Source organism: Sciurus carolinensis, chromosome 11, assembly GCF_902686445.1.
Source record: "Sciurus carolinensis chromosome 11, mSciCar1.2, whole genome shotgun sequence".
Taxonomy (NCBI): Eukaryota; Metazoa; Chordata; class Mammalia; order Rodentia; family Sciuridae; genus Sciurus; species Sciurus carolinensis.
In genome coordinates this window covers 22,279,133-22,293,525 of record NC_062223.1, presented here as the reverse complement: position 1 = coordinate 22,293,525, position 14,393 = coordinate 22,279,133, and the positions used below count along the sequence as shown (strand labels likewise).

The 14,393-nt window shown below is 35.0% G+C and overlaps 1 protein-coding gene and 1 pseudogene across 1 annotated transcript; both read left to right on the top strand.

The window, feature by feature from the left end:
* Positions 1–650: 650 nt before the first annotated feature.
* On the top strand, positions 651–1,601 carry LOC124959183 (olfactory receptor 5D13-like). The gene has a single exon (XM_047517790.1). The coding sequence runs from the start codon at positions 651–653 to the stop codon at positions 1,599–1,601; it is 951 nt and encodes a 316-aa protein (XP_047373746.1).
* Positions 1,602–1,687: 86 nt separating this feature from the next.
* LOC124959182 (olfactory receptor 5D13-like) lies at positions 1,688–12,377 on the top strand (annotated as a pseudogene).
* Positions 12,378–14,393: the final 2,016 nt, after the last annotated feature.

Below are 14,393 nucleotides of genomic sequence, written 5' to 3'. Positions count from 1 at the left end.
GTGTGAATATGTCGTAGATGAGATTCTGTAGCAAATTCTACAGAATCATATAGAATGGAATCTACACTGCATCATGGAATCTACACAGTCCAACGACTAAATTCTATGGTCATTTGATTTTGTATCATGTCTAGAAAGGTATAAAATGCAAAAGCAATTAACACTAACATATCTGGGTTGCCAATACTGATGTTGAGCCATCTCTGCGATCCTTAGTGTCATTCCTCAAATCATATCAAAGGGCTCTTTGTTTCTGTTCTGCTTCCTTTGCTTCAATTTTTGTGATTACTTTGAGCGATAAATTTATATTTCAGCGGTACAAAAACAATACTAACAAAGGTTGACTTTTAAATAAGTTGTTATCTAGTATTTCTCACATTTCAGTGCAGGTAGAAATCCTCTGGAGGCTTGGTAGAATCACAAAGTGTGGACATCATTCCAAAGTTTTTTATTCAGAAGGTTGATGGGGTTGGGGAATTCCTATCTTAAGAAATTGTCAGGTGCGACTGCTGCTTTCATTGGGTACCCGGCTTCTTAAATTAAGTCACTCTTTACACTTGCAACCTCTTTATTCCTTCCCTTTTTTTCCTATTAATTCTACTTTTCCGGAATAATTTGTGTGTTTTCTTTTTTTTTAGTCCACAGAATTTATGACATCTTCTGAAGGAAATCGAAGCAGCAGGCCCACTTTTAATCTGTTGGGTTTCTCAGAATACACAGGTCTCCAGATTCCACTCTTCCTAGTTTTCTTGTCCGTTTATGCAGTCACTCTAGTGGGAAATTTGGGGATGATAATAATCATCATGTTCAACCCCAAACTCCATACAATCATGTACTTTTTCCTTAGCCACCTTTCCTTTTTAGATTGCTGTTATTCCACTGTAGTTGCACCTAAATTGCTGGAGAACCTGGTTGTGAAAGAGAAAACCATCTCTTTCTCTGGTTGTATCATGCAATTTTCTTTTACTTGCATTTTTTCAGGTATAGAAACTTTCATGCTAGCAGCCATGGTCTATGACCATTTGGGGGCAGTTTGTAACCCTCTGCTATATACCACTATAATGTCTCAGAAGCTTTGTGTTCTTCTGGTGGCTGGATCTTACTCTTGGGGCTTGGTATGCTCCCTGACACTCACATATATTCTTCTTGCCCTGTCATATGGGGAATCTAACATCATAAATAACTTCATCTGTGACCACCCTGTAATTGTTTCTGTCTCCTGCTCAGACCCCCATATCAGCCAGATGCTATGTTTCATTATTGCGGTATTCAATGAGGTGAGCAGCCTGATCATTATCATTGTGTCCTCTGTGTTCATTTTCATCACTGTTATGAGGATGCCTTCTGCAAGTGGGCATCAGAGAACCTTCTCCACCTGTGTCTCCCACCGGAACGCCATCACCATCTTTCATGGAACCATCCTGTTCCTCTACTGCGCTCCTAGTCCCAAGACTACTTGGCTCTCAGTTAAAGTAGCCTCTGTGTTTTATACAGTGGTGATTCCCATGCTGAACCCATTGATCTACAATCTTAGGAACAGAGATGTGAAGGACACTTTCAGAAAATTAGTTGTCACCAAATTTCTTTGGCACACAATATAATATTCTTATATTTATTATTCTATATTTGAAAAAAATGAATGACTAAAATTCAGACCCTCCAGTTAGAAAAGAACAAATAATTGAAAATGAATGCAAGTGAAATTCCACATAATGGTGAGCAACTGGAATGTTCATACATTTCAGATGAGGGTAAAAGACAAAATGACTTTGAAGACAGTTGTAAAATACTATATGAAGTTATAGAAAAATTTCTCAAAGAACCTAGCAATTTCTTTTCTTGGTATTTGTCCATGAGAACTGAGATTAGATATTTCAGGATAAAATTCTTCTCTATGACTTGTTCAATAATATAGGGAAAAGAGAAGGGAGATTAGTAGGAGGAGATATCGATGAGATTTTCTTAACCCAGTTCCTTTAAAAAAGTGATATTCTTGGAAAATGCAACTTTTCTTTCATGAAGAACTTTTGCTGTAGACCTATTAAGGATAAATGTGCAAAAGCAGAAAAAATACTGATGCATCTTATCCTGTTATCCTATTGAAACTTATTACAGAAAGTTAGAAATTATTTTATTATATATACTATATGTAATTACATATAACTTAGCTTAAGTAAGCCCTTATAGATATGTATATACATATTCCAACATATAGTCATAATTATGTACATTTAATATATGGTACAACATAAAAGTATTCCATAATGTGTGTAATCCTTTACCTGCATTGTGCTTTTTGTGACCTCTTTATAGTAACCACATACATACACCTTGGAGAATTTGACTGATGAGGTATAATTGCCCTCCCATGTAATTGTACTATTGAGATTAAAGATAAGAAGTGTAATTTGTTAATAAAGAATGGTTTGTCCATTGCTGTTAATTCTGGTAAAGATAGACTTTGTATATTAGCCAATGTTTTATCAGGACAAGAAAATAACTACTTTTCATTGTTAAACCTAGTAGATTTAGAATAGGGATTTATCCTAAAAGTTTTGGAAGCTCTGCTGGAGTTAAAAAGGGAAGAGAAGTCTTCCATGGAGTACTAAGGAAGCCATCAAAATGGAGGAACAAAAGTTTTCATGACTCAGTCATCCCATAATTTATTTATGTGTCTTAGGGATGACTCTCCTGGGGTTTTCACTGCGTCCTGACAGGTGCCTGCCTTCCTCAGATCTGAAAAGCTGATATAGACAGATCTCTTCTACCATAATAACCAAATTATTATGCCTAAACCCCTATTAATTTAAAAATGAGTAAAGAAAACATGTCCTATACACAGGACAGAGTACTATTTCACCACAAAGAATAACAAAACCATGTCATTTGAAGGAAAATGCATGGAACAGGAGGTCACGTTAAGTGAAATAAGTCAGACTCAAAAAAACAAGTATTGTATTTTTTTTTTTTCATTTCACATATGGAATCTAAAATATAGCAACAGTAAAAAAAACATAACATGAAAATACAAGGGGACTTTTTACTGAAGAGGAAAGGGGCTTACAGGAAGGGTGGATACAATCAAAGGATGTTACATGCATGATACATGCATACCCAGGTTTTTAGCATCACAATTCACAATGACCAAACTATGGAACCAGCGTAGGCATCCATCAATGGATGAGTGAATAAAGTAAATGTGATATATATACACAAAGGAGGAGCCCTAAAGATAAATAAAGTTATGTCATTTGCAGGAAAATGGATAGAACTAAAGATGATTATGTTGAGTGAAGTAAGTCAGACTCAGAAGGTCAAGGGTCATATGTTTTATTTCATATGTAGAAGATAGGAAAAAGGAAAAGAAAGATGGGGAGGCAGGGATCTCATGAGAAGCAAAGGGAAGTGATCAGAGGAAAGGGTCCAGGATGTGTGAGGTAGGGTGGGGAGGGAGTGCTGGGGAGAGATATTGGCCAAATTATACTGCTGTATGGTTTATTATGTGCACATATGAGTATGTAATAACAAATTCCATCATTATGTAGAACTATAATGCACCAATAAAAATGTGAAAAGAAAAAGTACATGTTGTGTAATGATTACCACAGTCAAGATAATTAACATCCCCTCTTATCATCACAAATTTTGGACAGTAAGATCCTTGATATTGCTCTGCTAGCAAATATTTAAAATAAGCTGCATTCTTGAAGGAATTTTGAAGTGTACAGAGGAGAAGGAGAGAAGGGGTGGGGGCCTGTGGGGTTGATAAGGATGGTAGAATGAGTCAGACATTATTACACTATATACATGTATGAAGAATTTAAAAAATATATTTATCACTTTCAAAAAAGTTAATGAAAAAAACAAATGAAAAATAAAATAAGCTACATTCTTATTAACTATTGTCCCCATGTTTTACATGCAGTTCCTAGTCACCTTATAACTGAAGGCTTGTTTCAGTTGACCATTTTCTACTCTTTATCCCCTAAACCCCAGGTTTTCATAGCTATGGTTCTACTCTCCATTACAAGTTTGACTTTTAAAATTTGTTTTAGATTCTACATGGAAGTGAGACCATGTTATGTCAAGCTTAATTCACTGAGCAAGATACATGTCCTCCAGTCATTTCCATATTGTTACAAATGGCAGGCTGTCCTTCTTTTAAAAAGGTGAATAATTATTAGGGAAAAAATTGGAGAGTGTGTATCATGGCATTTCTAAATAACAAGTAGGTCTGTTTCTAATTTATTCAGGAAGTACTACATTGTTTTCCACAATAAATGCCTCATGTCACTTTCCCATCAAGAGTATATGAGGGTTCCCTGACTTCCACCTCTTTGATTCTTTGTGATAGCCATACTGGCAAGCCTGAGGTGATATCACATTGTGGTTTTGATGTGCCTTTCCCTGGTGATTAGTTATGTTAAGCATATTTTCATATGCCTGTTGCATAATTGCAAGTATTCTTTGGAAAAATGTCTATTTAAGGTTTTGCCTGCTTTTTTAAAATTGTCTTGTGTATTTGCTTCAAGTGATAAACTTTCACTGGAGAGTAGGGTTATTACTCTTAAAAGATTTATAGTTTACAAATATTTTCTCCCTTTCCACAGATTACCTTTCCATTTTGTTGATTATTTCCTTTTATGTCAGAAATCTTTTGGTCTAATATATTCCCCATTGTTTAATTATGCTTTGTTGCCTATGTTTTTGATATAAAATCCAAAACATCATTACTGATTTCAACATCAAGGAGCTTAATTCCTATGTTTTCTCCTATACATTTCACATTTTGCATTTTAAATCTTTCAAACATTTTGAATTTATTTTGTGTGTGTGGTATAAGAAAATGGTTGCATTATTCTGAAACATGTAGAAAATATTTTCTAGCAAAAATCACGAGTTAATCCACAAAAGAAGTAAAAAATCCATAAATATTGAAATATATTCATTATCTTTTCTATCCAAAAGTGTATGAAACTATATCAGTAACAGGAGAAAGTATTACATAAAAAAATAAGGTAATTAAACTGCACATTGCTAAACACCCAATGGATCAAAGGAGAAAGTGAAAGGGAAATTAAAAAGAAATACATTGAGTCAACAGAAATGGAAATACAACATACCAAAACTTATAGGACTCTGCAAAAGCAACTTTAAGAGGGAAGTTTTTAAGTGACAAGTGCCTACCTTAAAAAAGAAGACAGGTTTCAAATTAGAAACCTAAGTTCATATTTAAAGGGATGAAGGAAAGAAATAAAGGAAACAAATCAAGAAAGGAGAGAAAAGAAAGACAAGCTACATTTAGGGTTCTTAAGTTTTTTTTTTATAAATATAATTTTGTATATATTCACAAAGCATTGCTGGGTTTTGTTGATATGCTAGTCACAACCCTTTGAAAGCACCAAACCAGAATTCCCACCTGCTAAAAGAATCACAAAATACATGGGATGGAGCAAAATGCTAGCTACTGCCAGCTCATTAGTGAAGGTCTCAAACTTATTTAGGAACTTAATTATCTATTTCTGTTTGCTTCCAACTTCTTTTAAAAATGTGATTTTTGCAATTTGCCTTTGTACGAAATGGCAAATAATAACTGTATATCTTTAAGGTGTACGATATGATGTTCAGTTGTATGCTTACACTGTGAAATGATTGAATCAGACTGATTAATGTTATCATCACATCAATTACCTACCTTTATTTTTTAGTGAAGAGATTTTTCAATACTATTCTTTTGACAATTTATAATTGTGCAATGCATTTTTTGGGATATCCTCTTAGAATTTTATCAAGGAGCATTCCGTTTGTGCAATGCATTTTATTAATCATTGCAACCATGCTGTGCATAGAATTGTATATTTCCTGTCTATCTGAAACCTCATCCCTTTTGACCAACATCTCCACTTTTCCCCTTTCTCTTCTTTCCCAGCTTCTGTAACCACATCTACTAGCTGAGTCTATGAGTTTGACTTTTTTTAGATTCCACTTACAACTGAGAGCATGCAGCATTTAAGGGAACCCCAGCATGCTGGTGGTGGGCATACAAATTAATATAACAATATTGAAGAATAATTCTGAGCATCCTCAGAAAAGCAAAAATACAATCACCATATGATCCAGCAGTTCTATTTCTGGGCATATATTTAAAGGAATTGTTATTAGTATGTGTAAGAGATATCGGTCCTCCTGTGGTCATTTCAGCATTTTTGAATAATAGCCAAGGTAAAGAAATCACCTAAGTGTCTGTTGAGAAATGAGAAATAACATGTGGTTTATAAATGCAGGCTGGAAAAAGAAATTGTCATTTGAGATAGCATCAATGAATTGTTATCTTCCACATCCTACTTGAGGTGGAAGACTGTGGCTGACCCTCTAGTGACAGATGAGAAGGTAGAAGGCAAGGATTGACATTTTTCAATTGGTGAAAAATAGGTAGAATTTCATTCCTATATCTAAGAAATAACCTTCTAAAATAAAGATGGTACAGAGATTTTTCAGAACATAAAACTATAAAACTATGTCTTCAGTGGAATTATAGTAGAAAAAAATGTAAGTTCTTCTAACAGAAGGAAACCAGATGAATCTTGAAGATGACTGTAGATTATGGCAAACTCAACCAAGTAGTAGGTCCTAATATGACAAATAAGGCTTAAGATATTCAGCATGTAGTCATCTGAATTGACAAAATTAATGTTTTCTTAATTTTAATAGGAAATCAGAAACAGCTTACATTCCCATGAGATAGATAAAAAGCATTTATTAAACATTTGGCATAGCACTATGTTAACTCCCCAGTTCTTTTTCCTAAAATAATTTGAAGACATTGGAACCACCTGAACATGACACCAGCCTATTACATTGATAGCATCAGAGTCATTAAACTTGATAAAAATGGGAAGCTATTATCTTAAAGTCTTAGACACAGGATAGAACAGATTCAAGGACCTGACATTTTAATGAAGTGTTCATACATGAAATCATTTAAGGCATTGAAACAATCATTTCATGTTGAGAGGGCCTGTGGAGAGGGAGATGAAGTGAGAAGGTAAAAGAGTTTTCTTGGATATCAAAGTGGTTGCTGACCGATGGTTAGCAAGAAAAGGTGACATTAGCCCCTGTAATAGTCAGTTGTGCATTGCTACCACAAAATGCCTGAGGCAGCTCACTTTTTATAGAGAAAAATTTTCATTTAGTTCACATTGTTGGATGTTCAAAGGCTAAGATTAGTGACCCCATTTTCTTGACTTCTGGTGAGTGTAGTGAATGGAGAACCATGGTGGGGGTCCATAAGCAGAAGCAAGTGGTCACATCTCCAACAGGAACAGAAAGAAGTAGATGGGAACAAACTCAGGTTTTATAATAACCTTCTTGGAACTATTAAGGAGTCATGAGAAATTCTTCATGCCCTCAATGACCTTAGGACCTCCCTCCAGGCCCCACTTCTTGAAGGTCACACCACAGCCCAGTGGTGCCACCCATGGGATCATCTTTTAATTTTAACGGGCTCTGGGTGACATACACCATATTCAAACCATAGAGGTTCAGCATCTTCAAGAACACAAACTCTGTCAAGAACTCAAAGAGCATGGAAGAAGATCTTTCCCTGGTCTCACCTTTGATTCAGAATCTAGCTGCGACTAGAAACTTAATGGCAGCTTGGTGAGACCTCAAATACCAATATCCAGCTTAGCTGTGACATGACTTCTACCCCACAGAAAGTGTGAAGTTAAAAAAAAAAATGCATTAGTTAAGCCACTGAACTGTGAGCAATTTGTCATGATGCATAAAAATACTGATATACAAATGACATGGAAGGCTGTCATCATTTTCTCTTTTACAGAAGTTGACTTCATAGTGAATGCAGGGTGCAGAGGTGCCAGAGGTAGGGTAAAGATTGCTGTTCCCTTAAGAGAGAACTCTGGAACTCTGGAACAATGCTGAGTCATTCATAATAAAGTCTTTATGTCCTGTGATCAATAATCTCTGTTTACTTCAGACTTCTGTTATGTTTACCAACTACTTAATATTTCAAGTAACTTTTAAGAAAGTGTGGGCATGAATATATCTAACTCATTGTACTGTATAAACTTGGAAGCATAGTGGGTTATATTTTAAAGAAAGCGTAAATTCATTGTAATAATGTGAAACAGTGTTTCCAAGGACACCAATGATTATTTTATCTTAAATGAAAAAGTCAGAAGTCATATTCTGTCATGTATACATTCAAGGACACACATGACATGTAGAAAATGAGAACAATAATATAGCAATTGCTAAGAGCAGTTAATTCTTAATTATTGCATTACCATGTATTTACCTTTTCTTTTATAATTTATTATAGTTATTATTTTTTCCAAGTCAGTTTATACATTTCCCACAGTTAAAAGTTCTAAAATAAATTAATGGAGTAGGCTTGATGAGGCATTGTCTCAAGTGATTAAGAAGAAAATGCATTCTTGCTCAATGCCACCTAAGACATGTAATCTAATTTCTGTGTTCAAAATAATTTAGTAAAATTCTCCATGGTCTAAATCCCTCAGGTCATAGAGGTATAAGTAAGTCCTTCATTTTATTTTCTGCCTACAAGTCAGAATAAGCTTCTAAATTTCTCTTTTTTCCTTTCTTTTTCTTCTCCACCTTTCTATCCCTTTTCTCCCTGAATTTTTCTGAAACACATTCCTAGAAAATTTAACTAAAATTCATTGTGGATGCCTGACGTATTTCATAAATTCTTAATATTTAAATAATATTTGAGTTCTGAGTAAAAATTCCCTGGATTCCCTGCAGTCTATCAAAAAATAAGAACAAAATCTTCAGGTGAGTTGGTTTCAGATTGACCATGTGTCATTTGCTATTTTATACTATTTAGGAGTCATTGAAGTTCTGTACCTTTTAAAGCAGGGAACTCTCCTATTCCAAAGACCATCCTACCTAGTTCATCTTCTCAGAGCTCAGATATTTAAGTTCTAATCTCTCCTTCTTTCTTTTGAGTATTAGTCCTGTTTTGTTTTTGTTTTGTGCTCTCAAAATATCTGCCATATGTCTAGTAGTCACACTGCAAATTTTTGAAAAAAATGTTATAAAATCTAGGAATACTGTCAACATTTCAAAGTCTTGTAGAAATAAGAGTATGCTCTGTGTAAGTAATAGTGAACAGACATTTCATGACATTGCATTCCCTTATGGTAACATCTGTAGGTACACTAAGAAGCTATAAGTGGAGTAAAAAGGGAACACCTCTTTGTAATAGTGATTTTCAACTAAGACCTTATGTATTACAAATGCTGCATCAGTTGACCAAGGAAATAGTATATTTAGGTAAAAGTGAAAGAAAATTAAACAAACCAAGAAATAAACTGAGAATATTGGCATGATTAAAGAAGGTTGAACACTGGGGAATAGCTAGGTATAGTCTTAAGTCAAATTAAAATGATAAATTTAAATTGAATAAACTAAGTGATAGAGATGAATTGAAGTGTTTGAAACCATCACTTGTTAAGAACCACAGGAATGGAGGGATGAGGAAAGGATGCTCTCACAGGCAGGTGGAAGCACTACAGGGAGGAGACTGAGCCTCTGCTCCCATTATCCACCAGGGAACATTGCAGTTTGGTAAATCGTCCCCAGGCAAAACCCGAGATGAGAAGTGGAGAACCAAAAAGAGTCAGATTGTCATGAGAAAACAAAGGGGAAGTCAGAAAATGTTATTTCAGGAAGGCTGTGAATGAGTAGTGAGAGAGACCCAGGAATGAGAGTTGAACAGTTGAACTTACCTTGAAGTACTAAACTGCACTCACGTGTTCATTACTGCCCTCGTTGATGTTTGCTCTGTTTCTTCAGTATTTCATAATAATATGAAGTTTGAAAAACAGCACCAGTTCATCACTGAACTAAAATTAAAATGGGAAAATCTGAGGGAACCTCCATTTCCTGGGTTGCATAATTGTTAGACATTAAATAAACATATTAACATCATTTCCTAATTTAATGCTTATATTCAAAATAGGTATTATCTTTCCATTATTAGTCTTGCTTTATCCATAAAGAAGGAAAATCTGAGTGAGTTACAAGAGATAACACAGCAAATACCAAAGCCTAAAATTGATTTTAAATCTCCATTTCTGAGATCTGGGCTTCTCTAGTGGTGCTGTTCTGTGGTGAGTTGTTTGCACTCTCCTGATGATTTATTTTTCCTCATGAAGGAAGTACAGTTTGAGTGTAAAACATAGCCATTAGCTATAAAGGAGGTGCAAGTTCTTTTTACCTTGAGCTGGTAGTACAAAACTAAAACTAGAGTCTTCTGCTTATGGGATTCATACTAATTATCTTGTGTTCACTTGAACATTTTAGAGTTGCACTTATTATTGGCTCAATTTGTTTTTTATATGACGATGAAATGAATAGGCAATTTTGTGATTATGACCTCTCTGCAAACAGAACACATTTTTGCTTTCTGAAAATAACATATACAAATATAACAATGATTGCATCACTCAAAACTCCTAAGATGATCATTGATGTATCTTCAATCAAACCCTTCTTCAATATGTAGAGTGAAAATGTTCCTATTGCCAGAGAGGGTGAGGGTAGTTACTCAGCCTTCGGTTACTATTACCATAATTTCCAGCCTGTTCTGAAGAACACAGATGACTTGGGGAAAAAACATTTTATTTTTATTTCAAATTCTGAGATTCTGCAAATATTTCATAACATAATGGGACTAGTAAAGTTGTATGATTGAAAGTTAATGAAAAGTTTAAAAAAATAAAAATGGATCTGGATGAGTACATTAGAAGCATCAGGGCATATGAGAAAATCTGTGAGGAGGAAAAGAAAAAATGGTGAAGCAATGCATCAAAAATATGTCCTCCTCTTTTTACCAGGTTGCTACCTTATTCTGGAACACTGAGACAAGTGTAGTGACACAGGGAAGGATCAACAGAGAGCTTATTTTCTTTAATGTCCACATGTTTTATGCCTCAGAGGTTGCTGGGGCAACTCCTAAAAACATAGGACCTCAGACAGGGTATCCTGGTCTGATTGACCCCTCTCTGCTTTTCCTCTCCAATACTTCCTTTATACATTTTAGCATTAAATACACAGTCATTGCTACATTCATGCTGTTAAATTTAATGAGGAACTCTGGAACATGTTTTCTATAACACTGCAGAAAAGCTTTCTCTCTTCTAAAGGAAATGGCTTCACTTAACTTCTGCCACTGAGGATCTGCTCCAAAACTCAGCTCATAGGTATTAAGCTGTCTAAATGTAAATGAGTGCCACATTTTGTATATGCCCCATTTTCCTCATATGTATGTGGAGCTACTTGTTTATAATTCATTGTTTCATTTTGAGAGCTAGATAAATATTTTTAATGCTTTGGAACATTGCCTTATATGTGGTAAATATTCTATGACTACTAGATCATTATACTTTTATTCTCATTTCATATTTTTCTTCCTCAACAGTCTTGCTGTTGGCTGAGGCAAATCAGACTTCTGAAGTCACCTTCATCCTTCTTCGCTTCTCAGAGTTCCCAGACCTTCAGGTGCACCTGTTCCTGGTGTTCCTGACCATCTATACAGTCACAGTTGTCGGAAATCTGAGAATGATCCTGATCATCAGGATCAATCCCAAACTTCACACCCCTATGTACTATTTTCTTAGCCACTTGTCCTTTATTGATTTCTGTTGTTCCACTATGGTGACCCCCAAACTTCTGGAGAACCTGGTTATGGAAGACAGAGCCATCTCCTTTACAGGATGCATCACACAATTCTTCTTGGCTTGCATATTTGTAGTGGCGGAAACCTTCATGTTGGCAGTGATGTCCTATGACCAGTTTGTGACAGTTTGTCACCCTGTCCTCTACACAGTCATCATGTCCCAGAAGCTGTGTGCATCATTAGTGGCTGGAACCTACACATGGGGTATAGTGTCCTCCCTGACACTCACCTATTTTGTCTTGGCATTATCCTTCTGTGGGTCTAATGTCATCAATAATTTTGTCTGTGAGCACTCTGCCATTGTCTCTGTCTCCTGCTCAGATCCCTCCTTCAGTCAAATGCTTTGTTTCATTATCACCATATTTGATGAGGTGAGCAGCCCTTTCATCATCCTCAGTACTTATCCATCTTTGTCACTGTCATGAAAATGCCCTCCACTGGTGGACGCCAAAAAGCCTTCTCAACCTACACCTCCCACCTGACTGCCATCACCATTTTTCATGGGACTGTCTTGTTCCTTTATTGTGTACCCAACTCCAAAAACTAATGCCTCATTGTCAAAGTAGGTTCTGTCTTTTACACAGTGGTCATCCCCATGCTAAACCCTTTGATCTACAGCCTCAGGAACAAAGATGTGAAGGAGAGCTTTTAGGAAGCTGATGAATCACCCCACACTATTCTGTTGAAGATTTAGATTTCCAAAGGAATTTGATTTACCATCCTAAATTTTTTCAGTGGTTCTCACACTGATTTGAACGATTTATTCAGTTCACTACTCAGAGTTTCAAATCTATGTTTTAAGACAATTATTTGATCATTTGGTTTTTGTTTATTTCAATGTTTAGCAAAATAGCTCTGTGAATTAATGTGTTACAAGTTGAATATTGTCCCCTAAAATATCCACTCAGAACCACTGAAGTGACCATATTTGAAAATAGCATCTTTGTAGTTATAATTCAGGTATGGATCAAAATTAGATCACAGAGGATTGGGGAAACTAAATCCAGAAAGTTTGTTCTCATAGGAGATAGTAAAGGAAAATACAGATACATGAGGAAGAGGGCCATGTGAAGAAGGAAGCAGATTGCTGTTTTAGCCACCAGCCTAGGAGTAAAGAGGGATTCTTTAAATTCATTTTAATAATGAGAATGTCAGGGATACAGTGGAAATCTGCACATACATAGAGCAGTCAGAGTTGAATAGGAATGTGTATATGGAAGAATGTGTGTACTAATGAGCAGCTTGAACACATTGTCTTAAAATTCTGCTGAATTCTTTCCTTTCTCTTCAACAGCCTGCTGTACTTTGTTATGCTACAGGAAGTGATGTTAGACTTAACTTTCACTATCAACTGAAATGTTGATTTGGGCTGAGGATGAAGCTCAGTAATAGCTTGAACTGTAAAATCAATCAATAAATGAAACATTGAGTTTATTTGAAGTTCCTGAGAAATGACCAAAAAAAAAAAAAAAAAAAAAGTGAGTGTCAAAGTTGATTGTGTAAATTCTACTTACTAACAGAGGAGATAGTACAATAAAGTTAAGAATCAGTCTGTATAAACTTTGCAACATTTTAGTTGATTACACATTAATTCTTCATGGAATGACTTTGTTTGCTAAATAATTATGGCATGATTGCAACTGTTTTGATTCAAATATCCTCTGAACCAATTATTCACAGGTTTGGTTTAAACCAGAAATTTTCTGACTCTGAAAAAATATCAAAATTTGATCTCTCTATTCCCTTACTAATTACACTTTGTGTTGCCAAGGTCTCTCAGGATATGTCCTGTGCACATATCTGATATGTTACTCTGCAGAATCTTAATGATTAAATATTAATTATTTTCCTAGAGTAAACTCTATTCATTGCAAATAAAGCCTTTAACTTCATTTTGCTATAAATATATATCACCAAACATTTTATATGATAGTAGATCATTTTAAAGCATACACCTAATAGGTACATCACTTATATTTTAGTCCTAATGCAGGGGTCACACACACATCACCATGATTCTGGGCAATTACTGTTATACTATATTACACATTCTCCAGATAATGCAACTGAAGATTGGTTCACTCTGGGAAACAAAATGGGAACCTTCAGTCTTAATTCCACTACTAAACTCTGTACTTCTGTGTGTGTGGCAGAGTTAGGGGTTTGACATTTTTGTTATTGAAGATTGAGAAAAATGATTTTCCTCTTCTGGCACATTTATGATAAATTGAGCATTATTAATGAATATCCTTGACAATAAACTAGTTTGTTCTTTGTGATACATTGGCATGTATATGGAGAGAGGATGAATTTCTTTTGATCTTGGGGTGGTGAATACAATAAGAAAGAAGATGATAAAGGACAACATAGGAAAAAAAAGTAAGAATAAAACTGAGTGTGTTTATTTATTAATAGCACAATGTTTTGCCAAATCAGCAGAAAGTCTGTCAGACATAAGGTAATCAAAATCAGTAATTGTCAATTAAATTATTATATGTATTAAAATATTTTTCTACAGTTTTGAAAGTACATGAATTAGGTAAGAGAATAACAATTTGTTAGATTTTCAGAGAAGGATTCTGTGAAAGGAGACATTTGAATAGAAATATACAGAATTTCATAAAAATATATTTACTCAAACTGCATGTAGTGCTAAAATGTTTTGGAG